This window comes from Zonotrichia leucophrys, chromosome 7 (assembly GCF_028769735.1).
Source record: "Zonotrichia leucophrys gambelii isolate GWCS_2022_RI chromosome 7, RI_Zleu_2.0, whole genome shotgun sequence".
Lineage (NCBI taxonomy): Eukaryota > Metazoa > Chordata > Aves > Passeriformes > Passerellidae > Zonotrichia > Zonotrichia leucophrys.
Window position 1 is genome coordinate 9835350 of NC_088177.1, and position 17601 is coordinate 9852950.

General features: G+C 47.6%; 1 protein-coding gene across 1 annotated transcript in view; it reads right to left on the reverse strand.

Moving 5' to 3' along the window:
• Nucleotides 1-17601, reverse strand: part of COL6A3 (collagen type VI alpha 3 chain) — a 58303-nt gene that overhangs the window by 19374 nt on the left and 21328 nt on the right. The window contains exons 5-20 of the mRNA XM_064718347.1: nt 16882-17481; nt 15060-15626; nt 11637-12257; nt 9857-10456; nt 8275-8877; nt 7279-7881; nt 5281-5627; nt 4740-4818; nt 4272-4417; nt 2974-3066; nt 2525-2578; nt 1528-1599; nt 619-645; nt 456-500; nt 283-336; nt 56-118 (exon numbers count right to left, since the gene is read on the reverse strand). Coding sequence (XP_064574417.1) covers nt 56-118; nt 283-336; nt 456-500; nt 619-645; nt 1528-1599; nt 2525-2578; nt 2974-3066; nt 4272-4417; nt 4740-4818; nt 5281-5627; nt 7279-7881; nt 8275-8877; nt 9857-10456; nt 11637-12257; nt 15060-15626; nt 16882-17481 — 4574 coding nt within the window. The remainder of the gene's footprint in view (nt 1-55; nt 119-282; nt 337-455; nt 501-618; nt 646-1527; nt 1600-2524; nt 2579-2973; nt 3067-4271; nt 4418-4739; nt 4819-5280; nt 5628-7278; nt 7882-8274; nt 8878-9856; nt 10457-11636; nt 12258-15059; nt 15627-16881; nt 17482-17601) is intronic.

Below are 17601 nucleotides of genomic sequence, written 5' to 3' on the forward strand. Positions count from 1 at the left end.
CCAGGATCAGTGGGAAGGTGGTGGAAAATCAAGGAGATGCCTGAGCAGTATTTACCGGATCTCCACGGAGCCCGCGGTCGCCTCGTTCCCCTCGTTCTCCCTTGACTCCCTTATCTCCCTGTGGGAAGAGGTGGAGAGTTAGGAAGAGCAGCTCTTGCTTGTGAAAGCATCTCTGCCCAGCCCTCAGCCCTGAGGGGAGCACGATGGCTTTCCACCCTCCCCTGGCCCAAATCCACCTCTACACCATCATTTAGCCCCACTGTAAAAGAGATTAAAGCTTACCCTCCTGCCAGAATATCCCTTCTCTCCAGAGGAGCCAGGCAAACCTTTGTCTCCCTAAAAAAAAAAAAAAAAAAAAAAAAAAAAAATTAGGATATTTGCCACTTCCAAGGTGCTTTTTAGACACTTCGCTGAAGCATCAAGTCATTAAGAGAAAAGCAATTAAAATTACTGACCTCTTCTCCATCAATGCCATCCAGACCCATTTCTCCCAGTTCACCCTGTGGAAGGGAGGCAAGGGGCAAATGCTCAGTGAGAGGAAGGGGGAATGGGGAAGGGGATACTGATGTGCCACACACTCATTATCCACTGCTGTGGCATGAGGAAATGGCTCCCTACCTTCTCTCCTGGGAATCCCCGAGAACCCTGAGGAGATAAAAAAGAGAGTTACTCCACTTTTTTCCAGCTCACTGCCCTAGGGAGCAGTGGAGAAGGAGGGCTGGGCTTGGTGGCAGACCCAGAGCCATGACCAGGACAGGACTTTCCCTAATTTCTCTTATGTCAATGTTTGTCTTCAGCTGCCTCCCCAACACTTGTGCCAAGATAAAATATGTGGGGCATGGGGGTTAATCCAGCTGATCCAATAAAATATCTCACTCCTTGCCACAACTCTTCCTTCACTGACTTTCATTTCTCCCTGCACCCAATTTTATGTTAATCCAGAGCCAGTCTTAGTGCCTTTGTCCAAGGCTGAACAGACTTTTAATGAAACTCAGTATCTCAGCTAATGGGCTTGGTTTATGCATTCCTCTTCTCCTTGCCAGAGGATCATGCAGCCAGAGCAAATGGTAGGAAACATCCCCTCAATTTCAGTACTTCCCATTGTATGTTTCACCACCTTTTCTGGCATGGGGTGCAGCTGCTGTCCTGGCCATTAGCTCAAGGTTCCTCTTCAAAGCCCCAGCCATGGCTCACTTGTCTCCCTACTCCCCAGCAGCAGAATTCCACCCACTCACTGTCCCAGCCCTGTGCCAAGACACGCACATCCATCCCTTCCCAAACCTTTCCCCCAGAGCCAGACTGCAGAAGACAGATCATCCTTGTCTGTGGATTGAGCCTGGCTCTCTGGGCTGCCTTTTTGCTCTTCACAGCAACACCAAAGCCACAGCAGCCTCTGAAAGCCCTGGTGCCTGGCCAGGCGGACACAACCACTCAAGGGTGACCTCCTGAAGCAGCAGGAGATACCCCTGGGGGACTCCCACCCCCTGGGCTCTGGGTCTGCTCTTTGCAGGCTTGTTCTACATGTACCTTTGTTCCTCTGTGCCCGGGGCATCCCTGGAAACCTTGTGTCCCATTCGCACCCGGAGGTCCACGCTCACCCTGGTGCACAGAGGGGAAAAAACAAGTCAGGAGTTGCCTGCTAAGCCTGTTTCTGTAGCTGCCTGCCACAGGAGGTGGCTTCGAGGCACAGGAGCAGCAGGTTTTGCCTGGCCACCCCACTATCACTACAACATTCCTCACATAGAGACCAACTGCAAGTCTTCATCATCATCGAGAGAAACATCCTTGCCAGTCCCTCAGCTGTGAAAGAGCTTTGTGAAGCTTCTCTTCCAAAACCAAAATGACAAGATGAAGCCCTCAGAGCTGTGCACAGATGTCTAATCCCATCCTGACCTTCAAGCCCCAGGAAAACATTGCCTGGCACGGGATGTCTCACAGCAGCCTTTGGCCCCTGCCTGGGCTGTTGGAAAAGCCATGAGCTCTGTCAGCCCCTTGGCCTCAGCTTCAGCCCTTGGGAGTGATGCCTGCAGGGATGTTTATTCCAGGGCTGATGAGGGATTCATGCAGAGTTTGGATGAAGAGTGCTGGTAAGAATTCCTGGGATTCACATTGTCTGCCATGTGAGGGGTAGGAACATCACTCTTGGTTCCACTTTTGGACTAACTCAAATCTTTCAGCTGCAGGTGGTATGGATAACTTTGGCATAGGCTGCAGATTTGATGAAGTTGAGGATTTTATTTGCCTTGGGGAATAGCACAGAGAGGGGTCACATCAAATAATGGGAGTTATTCCCCCATTATCCTTCTCCAGCTCTCGAGAAGCTCCCTACTAACTTTCTCTCAGGAGAAGCTGGGACCAGCAACTCAGCATGTCAGGTGTGGGAAACTCAGAGTTCTGCTGCCTCTTGTAACCCACATCCACATTCCCAGCAGGAAAAAATGTTTGGAGGCTTTTCATTTAGTGGAAACACCTCCAAACACTTGACAGTGTTGAGGTCCCCATTGGAACAGGGGCACTCACTCACCGGTCCTCCTTCATCACCAGGGTAGCCTCCGTAGCCAAGATCCCCTGTGACACCCTAGAAGACAACAAAGAAAATTATTAACTCCCTTCATAGTTCTGTGATTGATATCCAAGGTTTTCTTAGATAAGGACAAAGCAGCTGCTTGGCCATATATGTTAATGAGAGATATAATCTTTTGATGTCCCTATATTGTTTCACAGGATGTTTCACCCTGTCATTCCAGACGTTTATCCCTGCCCTCTTGGATGTTTTGCAGCACTGAGGCTGTGGGGAAAGGGAAGAAGAGCAGCCACAATTGCTCTGCATGTCCCAGGGTCAGTTTTCAAAGGAGGGGAGAATAAATGATGCTGATCTCCCCATTAGCATCACCCACTGCAAATACACGACCTGCACATCGCCATCAGGTTCCTGTGCACAGGGAGCCCTCATCCCCAGATGGAGTGACAAACCTTTGGTCCTATAGGGCCTGGCACACCTCTGTCCCCTCTCTGTCCTGAGCACTTGCAGGGGACCTTGCAGCACGCCCTCTCTGCGATGTTGTCCTGCAGGAAAAATGGGAAGTGAAAGCATTAGAAACCTGCCAGAGTCCCAACAGCTGATTTTGGACACCAGAGGGAAGGGTTTAAACAGAAACTGTGTGGGGCAGAGTGCATGTAGCAGGACATCAGTCCCCAGAGCTGTGCCTGTCACTGAAGAGAGAAATCCCATCTCCAAAGGAAAAAATCCAGGCTGGGGAGCAGACCACAATAAAGTCGCTGCAGTGAGCAGCTCAGCAGCAACCCACAGGCTGAGAACAGTTTGCAAACACACAGTAAAGGAGGAAAAAAAAGGTTAAAAAGAATGATATGGACTCAGAGAAACCACAGCTTGGTTTTACATCATCCAACAGCAAAAAAGAGGGAAAAAATCACTTTCTTTGCCAAGTACATTGCTGGCTGCAAATGTTTCCTGCCAGCTTTGCACATTTACATTTTGAAAGGATTTTTCTGGGCTGAATTACCTGGGGAGGGGCTGGGGACCAATTCTTATCCCAAAACCCAAGGCTCACTCACAAGGGGCTGCGCTTTGATTTGTGAGGAAGGGCCCAGCAAGGCTACCACAGGGACCAGTGGTTAAACCCAATCTTATTAAATCTACTGGAAAAGGAGCTGAATCATGCTGGTAGCAGCTGAGAAGTTGGGAGGGACTGGACATACTGAGGCTGACAGAAAATTAACTCGAGAGGGACTGCATTGGGAAAGAAGTAAACGTATGAAGAGGAAAGAATCATGGAATGGGTTAGGCTGGGAGGGACTTAAAAGGGTAACTCCTACATTTGTTAAAAGCATGTCTAAAATACAGGCAGTGCATGAGATCAGGGAAAGAAACCTTGAAAGCAAGGCTTCTACAAGAGGTTTAGCACTGACCAGGCACGACAGGGCATTACTGTAAGGCTAAAAAAACCAACAGTGTAAACACAAGCAGAAGGCGGGTTTTTGGCACTGCAGCTTTTGATGGCATCTGATCCCATCCCATTTGACCTAAAGCCTTGGCTGGAGAAGGGTTTCTTCAGGAGTGGGAAGAGACTGTGATCTGCTCTGAACTTTGTTTGCTGTGGCATCTGTGAAAGGAGCTGACGTGAGGCAGGGAGGGGAGAGGAGCAGAGCCAAGAGGGTGTAATCCAGCCACGGCTCAGCCCCGCAGGACATCCAGCTGTGGGCTGCCCTCCAGCATTACAAGGCAGCACTGCCCGTGCCAAGTTACTTACAAGCTGCTCTGCCAGCTCAAAGTCCAGGTCCAGCAGATTAACTCTGAGAGGCCTGTTGTAGGTGAAGCCACGGCCGAACTCCAGCTGCATCACTCTGTCAAAGTTGGCCACTCGGTCCAGCCCGACGAAGATGAGAGCGTTGACTCCTGGCAGGGAGAAGCAGAGGGGGTTTTGTGATGGGGAGAGGTGTTAACCATGTGTTATCACCCTCCCCTGTGATCCATCCACATCTTTTATTTCTCCTTTTCAATAGAGAACAAGCATCTTCAGACACATCTAGTGTAAGTTGCCCACGTGCTTAGGTGGCAGCAGGCAGTTAAAACATCATAGGAAGGCAGTGAAGAACAGAAAGTGCATGTAGAGCTCACAAAATCCTTAGCTCTTACTTATCAAAAGCAGATGGATTTAGAAGTGGTGGTAAAATGGCTACGTGTTAACAGTCACTGCCTGGAAGAGCAAAAAAATTACCTTCTGAGTGTAAAGTAGACGAAGCAGCCTCCAGCTGACTTATTGGCTCATCTACACCATCAGTAAAATGGATTATGACCTGGGAGAGAGACAAATTTCTGTCAGGACCCAGAATATTTCAATGCTTCTGTCAGGACCCCTTTTCCCAATGCTTCATCTGAGACAAGGTGAGGGGACTTCTACACCTTTTCCAGGCCATGAAGCTCTGCATTCCTGTGCCAGGTTCCTGTGCATTCCTGTTCCTGTACATCATGCAGGTGTTGCTAGAGAACAACACAGGAAATATCTGGAGAGCAATAATTTGCAGCTAAGCAGTGATTGTGGGAACTGGCTGCAGTGATGCTCATCAATTGTCAGGACCTTGGCAATGCAGGGACAGTGCTGCAAGCAAGTAGGGTTAAGTGACTACATTTATGGTGAATAAATTAAATTTAATTTTTAAAAAAATTATTATTAATTTAGAGTTTCTTTAGCAACTAAAGGACACCAGAAGCCAGCTTTGCGGGCCAGTACCACCCCAGAGGCCTCGGCCCTGGCTCACCTTGGTGCTGCCAGCGGGTGAGGAGCGGAATTTGCTCAGGTAGGACCTCAGTGTGTCTGCCCTGAGGTAGTAGGGCCCGCGGGTCCGCATGTCCAGGAACCTCTCCAAGAGCTCGGGCCGGTACTCGGAAAAATCCAGCCCCTCCACAGGTCCCCCCTGGGCCTGGGCCATGATGGCCACCCTGACATTGGGTGCCTGGTTGCCAGTGCAGCTGATCTTCTGCATCTGTGTTATCCTGTTCAGCACAGACTCCATTCTGGACTCCAGGGCTCGCTGGGAAGTGAAGATGCTCTGGCCGGGCCCAACATCACTGACATCAAAGCCAATTATCACTTCTAGGTCACAGTCTGAAGGGGGAAGATAGAGAGAAGAGCAGCATGGAACAATGCAATGATTGGTTTTCAATTTCTAATTACTCTTTTAGCAGTTAATGAGGACACTGCATCAAGAACTGACACCACTTGCTGCACAAGTGCCTTCTGTTTCTTTTCACCATAGCAGTGACAACCTGGGGAAACTTGCATTTCATTAATTTTCTTTATTTAATTTTAGCACTGGGACGAGCTGCCTAAACCAAGTCCAAGAGAAATTTGCATTTTCATCAGGCAGCTAAGACTGCCTTTCTCTCTCTCCAGCACGTGGAAACCTGTCAGTAGTTGTACAGTGTGCACCTTCTGCCTGTGCTGGAAGTGACACTCAGAAAATCACAGGGAGTGGTTTGGATTCTCTTTGGTATTAGCCTGGTTAATGTCTTAACCACACTCGGGATAAGTTAATACCACCAGCAGTGGTTTGCTTTTCCCAGCACTCAGTTTTTCTTCCCAGTTGGAGCTGCTGCTTAGCTCAGGGCTGTTGTGCCTATCTTTCTATTTCTCCAGAGGTTTAGGAGACGCCTCTGCTTAAAGTCAGAGGGCTGAGGCATGATCAGCTGTGCTGGGAGTAGGATTGGCTGCAATGCAGTAAGTAAAACCAGCTGCTGGGAGCCTGATCCGACAGCAATACCAGCTCACTTACTCACCACAATTCCCCTGCTTGGCTTCTGAAGTAGCCAAATCATGGGATTCCTTCTTAAGGCAATTTTACCTTGAACTACAAGCACTCATGCCCTGTTTTTTTTTTTTTCTCATATACCTGTCATGAGATCAGGCGGGCATTCTGGGTGATCTGGCAAGGGAAATTCCCTGTTTTTCCCCTCCACTATCTAAAGGGGTTATAAGAGAGATGGGCATAGGATTTGGACAAGATCCTGGAGTGACAGCAGGGGAAATGGCTTCCCACTGCCAGAGAGCAGGGTTAGTTGGGATATTTGGAAGAAATTCTTCCATGTCAGGGTGGGCAGGTGCTGGCAGTAGTTGCCCAGAGAAGCTGTGGCAGCCCCATCCCTGGAAGTGTTCAAGGCCAGGTTAGACAGGGCTTGGAGCAACCTGAGATAGTGGGAGGTGTTTCATGGCAGGGAAGTTGAAATGAAATGGTATTTGGGGTGCCCTCCAACTCAAACTATACTAGAATTCTATTATTCTGTGATTTCCAGCATACCATGCATGCCTGAATGGCCAAAAATTTCAATTATATTGTAATAGACACAGGGAGGGGAAACAAAAGCCATCACTTTTCATTTTGACAAAGAAACAAGTTGGTCTGTCAAGATAATACTGGTATCATGTCCCTGTGAGAAAGTCCAAAGTGGGATTTAGTCCAAAGGCTAAATGTGGTGGTAGGAGGCCAGTGATTTAGTGCCTGGCTGTCACATCTGAAATGAGTTCCACCACGGTGGCACCTCTGTGGTGATGTTACTCCAGTCATTCACAGGCTGAAGGCCATGGACAGGCAGCTCTTGTACCAAAAGTTTGCAGCCTCCATCAGACTTCTGGAGGAGAAATGAGCCCATCCTGCACCTCAGGCCATAGGCAAAGCACAACAATAGGACAAACAAGTCCATCAAAACACACTGGACATTAAAAGCCACCCCTGAGAACGTCATGAAGGGATTGTCCTTACCTCTTGTCACATCTGTTGTTCCTGGGCACAACCTCTCCTCCATGGCAGCTTCCAGCGTGACCAGGACCTGCTCATTCAGCTCTGACAGCTCCTGGGCTGTGGCTGCTCTGAAACTCATGGCGCTCTCACTGGCCAGCAGGCTGACTTCCTTCAGGTCGATGTTCCTCACTCCGACCGCGAACACCTTGACGCCTTTCTGCGTGATTTCCACGGATGCCCTCGGCCCATCATCCGTAGACTTCCCACCCGTGACGATGAAGGCGATCTGGGGCACCCTCTGGTCAATCCTGCTGCCAGCCTCCTTCACAAAGTGCCTCTCCTGGATGTGCTTGATGGCCGCGCCGGTGTTCGCCACCCGCCCGCCTTTGTAGATGACTTTGTTGATGGCGTCTAAAATCTGAGCTTTGGTGGAGTGGTCCTTGAGGAAAAACTCATCAGTGACATCCGAGTTGTACTGGGCCAGCCCTACCTGGATAGAGTCGCCATCCCTGTAAATGGCATCCACCACGGAGTAGACGAACTGGAGGACTTCTTGGAAGTTATCTCTCCCCAGATTGATGGAGCCATCCAGCAAAAACACAATGTCAGCCTGCTTCTTGCCTCCTGAAAAGATTACAAAGAAAACACAGTTGTTAGTAATTGCATGCAGCACCTATAGCTTTTAAGCTGCTCAGGGCTTCATGAAGTAGCACTTTGCAAATGAAATTTCTCTCCCCTTTCTACCATTTTAATTTCATTGACCCTTGGCAGGATTTTACATCCATACAAGAAAATTTTTGTACAACATTTCATACAGCATTACTTCTGGTAGTCACCCTCATCTCCTTTCAGATTTAATTACATTCTTTCCTAACTCAACAACTTCAAAGAGTTCTTTTAGTCAATGCAACTAGAGGTTTGAGAATCGAAAGGTGTTATTAAAGCATAATTTTCACTTTATACAAATACCATCTGTACTCTGTTCAGAAAAGTCTTCAGGATGAATAGCAGCCTTACCAACTTGATTTATTCCAGGCGAGTCTGTTGTAGGTATCGGGAGCTCATCTAGAATGTTCTGCACCCTCTTTTCTAAGGTTGAGAGCCCTGTGAAGTCCTGCACCACAAGCACGCGCCCAGGATCGTTGGTAATGACCTGCAGCTGGTCCCTGTCCACGTTCCTGGCTCCGACACCCAGAGGTTTGATGCTTGTGGAAGTGATCACTCTGGCGGGTCTGTCCACATCATCCTGGGACCGGTCTCCAAGGATGACCACCAGGTGCTGGGGCACTCCATCTTCTATCCTGCTCCCTGCAGACTTGATGAAGTAGTTCTTCACCACGAAGTCCAGGGCTTTGCCAGCGTTCAGGGGGGACCCACCTCTAAGCCTCAGGCGGCGGATGGCTTCCAGGACAGCGTTTTTGGACTTGTGGGTCTTCAAGTAGAACTCGGGGAAGACGCTATTGCTGAACTGCACCACCCCAATCCGCACTTTGTTTGGCCCCACTTCCAGCTGCTGGACAATTCTGCTGATGAAATCCCGAATGTGAGCGAGCCCATCCGGCCGGACGCTGTCAGAGCTGTCAATGAGGAAGACTATGTCCTTTTCATCTCCAGAAACATCTGCAGGGAAACAAGAAGAGAGGAAATTATTGGCGTGCCATCCTTTGCTTAAGCTTTGCTGGAGGATTTCTGTGCGATCTGCGGTCATGTGAGGTAGAACCACGAGGCATATTTTGGTCAACTTTAGCCAAAATATGCCCCAGTGCTTCAGGGAGCCTCTCCAAAAGGGCCTGTGTACAAGCGGGGATGTGTGTCTGCCTAGAATTTGAAGCATGCATTACTCACAGCCTTATCTGTCTCATTCATTGATACTCTTCTCTGGATTTGTCAATGTTTCCAGCTTTCTTTTGCCCCGATTTATGCCTGTTTCTGTCACAGACATCTTTTCATAAAAATCTTTTCTTTTGGGATTTTTCCTTTCTGGGAAGCTGAGGCCCCAGAAGAAGAATGTAAACCATTGTTATCAGCTGGTGTGGAATCAAACAGGTGCAGCTGTGATTGGTCTTCTGTGAGTGTTTGGATTTGCTGTCCACTCACAGGAGAGATTGCTTGCTTTCTGCTTGGACACAGAACTTTGTTATTGATTCTATTCCTATTCTATTCTTAGCTTAGCAGCTTTTGAACTCTTCTCTATTCCTATTAGCATAGTAATAATGTATTATATATCATAAATTAATAAATCTAGCCTTCTGATCATGAAGCAAGATTCTCGTCTATCTCTCTCACCCTGAGGAACCCTCACAAGTCATGCAATATGTTTCCTAGAGAACTGCTAAGTGGGAACAGGCAATAGTACACATTGTGTATTTGAATTGAAATTTATCCAAATAAGTGCCATGTTTAAAGCACTTGACTTGAAAATCATAGGTTATAATGTATTTAGGTACTTGGGTAGAATTGCTATCTGTCTAAAGCTTTCCTTCTAAAATTGTACATGTGCTACCACTTAGGTTTTAACTAAGGAAAATCTTGACCTAAAGAGAAGGTCTTTTGGGCAACATTTGTTTGAGTAGCAGCCCAGAGAGAGACAATGCCTTACCTATGGGGGGCTGCACATCTCCCAGCAGCCGCCTGATTTGGTCCACAGTCAGGGTTTCAATCGGAGTCAGCAGCTTCTGCTCGAGGCTGGGCAGCTCCTGGAAGCTGGAGACTTGGAATACATATTCAGGGCTGAGGGAAATCTGTATCATCTCTTCAGTATCCACGTTCTTGGCTATCATTATAGGTGCCACCCCCACTTGCTTGACTTGGAGGGACGGGTACTCAAAGTCGTCGTCGGACTTGCGGGAGGAGAGGATGACCAGGAACTGCGGGACGCCCTCCTCGATGCGGCTCCCGGAGGGCCGGGTGAAGATGGTCTTGGCCACAAACTCCAGGGCCTCCCCCACGTTCACCAGCTGGCCGCCTTTGGACCGCAGCTGCCTCACGGCGTTCTGCACCTCGTCCTTGGTGGAGTGGGTGTTGAGCAGGAACTCCACGTGGGGGTGCTCGCTGAACTGCACCACCGAGATCCTGGTGGTGTCGATGCCCACGTCCAGGTTGTTGACGATCCTCCCGATGAGGTCGCGGACGAGGTAGAACTCCTGGGCGGCGTAGCGGGAGCCGTCAACCAGGAACACGATGTCCCTCTTCACGCCCGCTGCAGGAGAGAAGGCACTGGTCAGGAAGAAGCACCAGGAATTGCTCATGGAGAGCAGCTAAGCTCATCATCTACACCACTAAACCCATGCCTCTGGCCATGGGGATGGTACTCCTTGTTTTCCCTGCCTGGGATAACTCCTAGGAGCCCCAGCAGGAAGCTCTGGGTTCAACCCAGAGACACGACCAGGCTGCTAGGCACATCCCAGGGGTAGTAAGAACAGCAAATTCCAGAGCAAAGGAAGCGAGAGGGAGCAACGGGACACCTGGAACAGTAATTCCTTTTGAGATCTCCACCCGAGAAAATGTAGCCTGGTGGTAGTGCCTACTCAGGGCAGATTGCTTTACATTCAGAACCACCCTCTTTCTTTGGCTTTGCTCTCTAGGAAAGATTCTATCCTATTATACTTTCAGCTTCTGCCTTTCCAGGACGATTTTTTGATTCCTAATAGAGTGTTTTCTGCAGTGGTAATTCAGGTAATTCAGAGCCTGAATTATCGCAGAACATCACACTGATAAATGGGGATGGAGGAAAGTGGTCTGGTTTAGGAAAGTGATCTGGTTTAGAAGGGAATTAACAGAGTAGGACAGCGAATTTCTAAGGGACTTCTCTGGGGTGGATACTCTTCATCCCAGGCATATACTGGCTGGATTTCACTCCAAGGGAGACCAGAAAGGTAAGATCTGATCCTTCTTCTGATGCCTGCCTCCAATTTCCCTTTCCCCAGTGAATGAGGGAGGCAAAAGTAGGAAAAATCAGGATGTCTTACATTTAGCAGAAAGCTGACCTTGATTTTTATTGGTGTGAAGGTGCCCCTGTAGCATCTAAAGGACACGGTTTCCATTTCAGAAGGAACAGCATGGACTTAAAATCCATCCACTTAAAATAAGATTAAGGTGATAACATTCGCTTTGTGGGTCTTCCACGTGAATGTAGCATGGACCACCTTGAGGGGCTGGGCTTACAGGTGGTTCAGTTTAATTTGCACAGCTCCTACCAACCCTGAGTGCACCAACAGGGAGACCATGACAGAATTCTATCTAATTCTGAATTCTAGAATTCAGAATTGGTGTCTTAGCCATGACCATCTTTGCTTTTCTCAGTTTGTGTTGCAGCCATGATGTTTCTAAACATCATGTTTTGCCACTGGCTCTCGGTGCAGACACAAACATCTTCTCACCTGGGCTGGGTGATGTGAAAACCAGGTCAGGGGCCAGAGATTGTATCTCTTGCTTGGTCAGCCGGATGACTCTGTTGGAGACGACCTGCTGCACCGAGTCCAGCTGGCTGAAGTCGGGCACAGAGATAGCAAAATCTGGGAGGAAGGAAATGGTCTGCAGCTCTGTGAGGTCGGCATTTCCAATCCCAATGCCAAAGGGCACCGTGCCGCTCGTCTTCAGGACCACTGAGGGCCTCCTGACATCGTCCTGGGACCGGTCAGCAGTCAGCAGGATCAGGAACTGCGGGACACCCTCCGCTATCCTGCTGCCGCTTGACACCGTGAACACGTTCTTGATGAGGTAGTCAAGGGCTGCCCCCGTGTTCAGAGGAGACCCTCCCATGAGCTTCAGCTGCTGGATGGCACTGATGAGATCTGCTTTGTCCTCATGGGTGTCCAGCAGGAACTCGGGCTGGATGGTGTTGCTGTACTGCGCCACGGCCACGCGCACCTTGTCGCGGCCGATGTCCAGGCTCTCCACGACTCTTTGGACAAACGTCTTCAGGAGAGGGAAACCTCTTCTGACACCGTCCGAGCCATCGATCAGAAACACCACATCCTTCTTCTCACCTCTCTCAACTACTGTTTGAGACAAGTAAGGGAAGGGGGACGAGAAGTGAGATTCTCTTTCACAGTGGTTAATGTTCTCCTCGTACATTGAACCGAAGGAGAACAAAGCTCGGGGAGGGGAGGGCGAGGTGTCAGGAAAGGTGGTTCGGTTCCTTTGCCACTGGATGCAACCCCTGCTGAGGGGGCAGATGGGTGGAAGCTGGTGGAAATTGGAGTGCAGTGCATTCCGTGCCTTACCCACCGAGTCGTAGAATCATAGACCCATGGGAAACGGGGTGCCAAGGGATTTCTGGGTGCCATCTGCTACCTGAGCTCCCAAGGGGCATGGGAAGCTGGCATTTGACTTTGCAGCATGCAACAGGAGCCAGGGATATTTTGTTCCCAAGAAACAAAGAGCTTCTGGACAAAATGGCATACAGGGAGTGCTCACAGGGAGAGAAAAGCTTTTCTGGCGCATTACTGAACTTAGAAAGAAATACTTCTGAGAAGAAATTAAGAAATTGCTGGAGAGGACATCCAGCTGAAAATGCTGAAATGCTCTTCCAGGATGCATCTAGATACTCTAGATACTGATCTCTGGGGTTTTTTTCTTTACTATCTTCAGGCAGGAAAAAACATGCTAATTGTGGCCAAACTCTTCTTCTCAAAAAAAAAAAAAAAAAAAAACAAACAAACAAAAACCACAAAGAAACAAGTAAAAAAATCTCAAAATCAAGACTATCAAGTGTCAAAGATCAGAGAACTTTGACCTGTTATGCTATTGACCAACAGAATTGCAAAGTTTAGGCTAGGCCAAGCAGAAAATATCACTGCCTCTCAAAAACAGCAACTGCTGGATGACATCCCAAAAAGTACTCTTGGCTTGCTTAGAGCAAGGTCGAGTGGAATAAGCAGGAGCATGATCTGCCCCTCTGAAGAAAATATTAATTATCTACTTATGAATGCTCAGCCATGTAAAGAGTTAACAAGGGCAGTTGAACTCTTAATGCAGACTTCAGAACAAATGTATTTCTTAAGAGGATTGTTGGAAACCTGCATAGGAGAGGAAAAATAATATAGGTGGGAAGAGGGAGCAGACATTGCCTGGTGTTTCTCTGTTTCACATACTTCCTCTAAAGTTCAGGAACAATGGGAAAGCCCTATTAAAAATCCCTGTGTAGCAGATGAAGAAAAAAAAAAAAAAAGAAGAAAAATAAGATAAAGATAAGATAAAATAAGAAGATAAAAAATATAAAGAAGGAAAAAAATACAGTTGCTCCTATGGAATGGATGTCTTTTAGCCAAGAATACTAGGAAAACTGGGTGGATGCTGCTGTCCCTGAGCAAACAGCACAATTATTAATAGTCCTTGGTGGCCAAAGGAATTCCAAACGGTCTGGACAAGACAGAAATGGTTTTAAAAGGGAGGATGGAATTCAAGACTTGTGTCAATTGAATCAATTCAAATTGATTGCACAAGTCCTGGTTGAGACAGAAGCTGCACAAATATGGGAAGGGTCATGAATCCTCATGGAAAGGATGGGATAAGAGATGACCAGAGGATGCCATTGTCACGCTCTGGACATTTGGAGCAGGCTGATGTTGGGGAGGCAAAGGTGAAAATGTAGAAGAAAACCTACAAGACCTACAAGGAAGGATTGAATGAGCTAGGTACACAGCTGGTGACATGAGGACTAAGACCAACATGTTAAGCCTAAATTAGATGAAAAGACTGTAGAAAAATCTAAGACCTTTTCATCTCTCCAACGTAGATGAAAATATGAATGTTTGGGAGCAAGCTGACATCTGTGTCCTCCTCAGGTTGAAGGAGATGTAGAAGACTTGAACTGTGACTAGGGAGACAAAAGTGTGACGTGAAGGGAAAGTGCTGTCTGATGAAAGCAACTGAGCAGATTGGCTATGGAATCTGGAAAGTCTCCCCCAAAGGGTTTCCAGAACAGATTAGATCAATGTAATCCAGTTCTGGGCAAAAAGATCCTGCTGGGGACAAGGGTGTGTAGCAGATGGCACCCTGAGATTCCTTCCAGCCCTATTTCTTTTTCATGTTTCTATGATTCTAAGTCCATCTGCCCCCTTAGGGAGAGAAGAGATGGATGTTATCACACTTTTCCTTGTTTCCATCTCCTGTTGGGAGACGAGCTAATGCTCCAGTTGAGGTTGCCTCAGGAAATCACACAGCTGGACACTCATGATTTCCAGTACTGCGGTGTGAATTTGTTGTTGTGGCCATGTAGTTATTTTGAAGACCTTTTAAAAATTATTCTTTAATGAATCCATCTCATCTACTGAGCTTGAATGGTAACTGTGTCAAGAGCATCTGATTTATTGGTGTGTTTGTAGAAAATGTAGAAACTGCCATCATATCCTGGAAGAGATAGCAGAGCAAGAGTGAATCCAGTATGCTGGAATCCACTCCTCCAGAAGAGGGAAGCTGGAAAGAGAAACTGAGACAAGCCAGTGTTTGCTTCTTTTATCTCTAGCCCAGCATTGCACATCAATTAATGCAACATCTCTGGGGCAACAATGTCCTGTTATTTCAGGTTTGTCCCATGTTCTACACACTGGAAACAGCATCAGCTACAGCTCTTGCAGCAGAACAAAAGCATTTTCCCCACTTATCATCAAAATTTGGTTTGGCACTTAATGCTTTGCCAGATCAGAGTGTGAGCAGAGGAAACTCCAAGTACAACAGCAGTTTCTACACAATCATTTTAAACACCACCAGACCCAGATGCTCCAGTTACCAACTGAGCAGGGCATGTAAGTCATGTCTTTCAGCCTCTTGGAAACCCCAGGGCTTGGAAACCCCTGTACCTCCTGGCTGAAGCTGGACTGTTCTCAGCAGGTTGACTATGCTCGGCTGAAGCTCTGAAATCCGCTGGAGGGATTCGACGTTCAGAAGGAATTGTGGGGCGTAAACAATCCTTTCCAGCTCTACAGGGTCAGCATTTTTGGCTCTGATACCAAAGGTTACCACTCCAGCGTGCTTCAGAACATCTGATGGCTCCTCCACATTGTCGGTCGATCTCCCAGCAACGAGGAGGACCAAAAACTGAGGAACCCCTTCTTCGATTCTGCTTCCACCTTCCCTCACAAACAGCCTCCTTACAGCCTCATCGAGTGCAGCTCCGATGTTCAGCTGCTTCCCAGTTTTAATCTTCATCCTTTTCACTTTGGTAAGCATATCTTGTTTGGATGAGTACTCGTCAAAGTCAAATTCAATTTGGATGGTGTCGCTGAACTGCGCAACGGCGACTCGCGTGGCGTCGGGACCCACGTTCAGGTCAGAAATTACTTTGTGTACAAAATCCCGGACGGCAGGGAAGATGCCCAAGAGGTTGGCTGAGCCATCAATCAGGAATAAAACATCCTTCTTGCTTTCTAGAATAAATTCACAAATGAAAAGGGGAGGGGAGGGAAAAAAAGAAATGAAAGGGTTTTTCTTCTCGTATGCCATCCTAGAAAATTGTCTGCAAGTTAGCTGGGTTTCATTCTTTCAGTATTCTTATTTACCAAAGTATTCAAAGTCTGCAGAACTATACAGCTTCTGAGGAAGAAGGGAAAGCAAGGACATGTCTATCCTAAGACTCAATAAATACAGGCACCAGACAGAAATATCATATATTGTATCACATCATGAATTGGCTGGTTCAGTGATGTTTAAGCTCTAGCAATATGTTGACAATACAGACATGAAGTAAAGCAGCAGTGGAGGATTTGTTGGGGTTTTTTTTCCTATTGAAAGGCTCAATAGACAACAAATAGACAGTTCATGCACATAGACACGAAGCATTTTCTGGATCTTCTCCCAATTGCATCATAAGGAGCATCTAAATCCATAAAAGCCTTTCACCTGTTTCAATTTGATGCCCTTTTGATCTCATTGAATACCCAAGGCAAACCCAAGCCTCTTGTACTTTCATATTAATCTTAATGGTCTCCTTTCCATACTAACCCATCCCATATGTTCCCATGTCTTCCTGGGCAAATAGCCATGATAATGGAATTAATGAGAAAAGATCTGTTTAAAAAGGGTTAAACTTGCCAAAAGCCTTTGGGTTTAATACTGAAGGATAGCTTTGAATTTCTGGAATCAAATCCAGCCTCTGTGACAGCCTGATAACATCACTTTGACCAAGTGGTTCTGGGGATGGATTTGTCCACCTGTTCCTGGCTAGACCTCTGCTCCTGTGTGCTCTTTGGCATGATTTTAACCTTTCCACACCACTTCTTGTGGTCAAAATCTCACGCTCCCATTGCCTGATTTAGTGCACATGATGCATTTACAGGTTGTGGCCTTCTTATGGGAATAGCAAGGGAACACCAGAGCCAGTGACTGGTGGGCACAGACTCACTCAGGTCCTCCTTTGGTCCTGACCTACCAAAAGACTTAAAACTGTGCTTTTAAGGTGTGGTAGCAATGACTTGAACAAAATTAAGTGCTGCCAGTGTCAAGCCATGTATTCATAGAATCATAGAATGGTTTGGTTTGGAAGGGACCTTAAAGATCATCAAGTTAAGCACAGCCATAACCACTTTGATGACTCAGGGCTTGGACACGTGTACTGTGGAAACAAGAAATTCACTTAAACAAGATCAACTTCATGCAGTCAGCATGCAGGAAGGTAGGCATTACCTGTTGGGGCGAGTGGAACCTCTTCCACACCTCCACTAACATATGTTGTTATGGGCTTATTTAACTCCTGGGGTAAAGCTGCCAGGGCACTGAAATCATCCACAAAATACACCATTCTTGGATTAAAGGCAATCTGCTCAAGTTCTGCCTTATCCGCATTCCTAACGCCCACAGCAAAGGTCAGCACTCCGGCCCGAGCTAATTCATTGGAAACTTGGAGGAAGGGATCGGCAGAGCTCCCTGCCGCCACCAGGACCAGCACCTGGGGCACTTGTTCATTTATCCTGCTCCCACCGGCCCCCGTGAAGTGACTCGAGAGCACAAAGTTCAGCGCGGAGCCGGTGTTGAGCACCGAGCCCCCCCTGGGCCTCAGCTGCCCCAGGCGCTGGATTATGTCAGCTTTGCTCTGGTAGGAGTACAGGGAGAACTCGGTTTGGGGGGTGTCACTAAATTGCACTAAGCCCACTCGCGTTTTGTCGCTGCCGACATCAAGGTAGTTAACTAGGTCGGCCACAAAGTCCCGCACAAAGGGGAAGTTGGCATTTCCGACGTTGAGTGATCCGTCCAAAAGAAAGATGATATCCCTTTTGGTTACTTGAACTGCGGTAGAGCACAGAAAACAACGTGAGACATGGCACAAAACGAAAAATGGAATTTTTTTTTTTTTTCATCATGTGTGCATGCAGCGTACGCCGTACACGCATGTGGACCGTGTTAGGG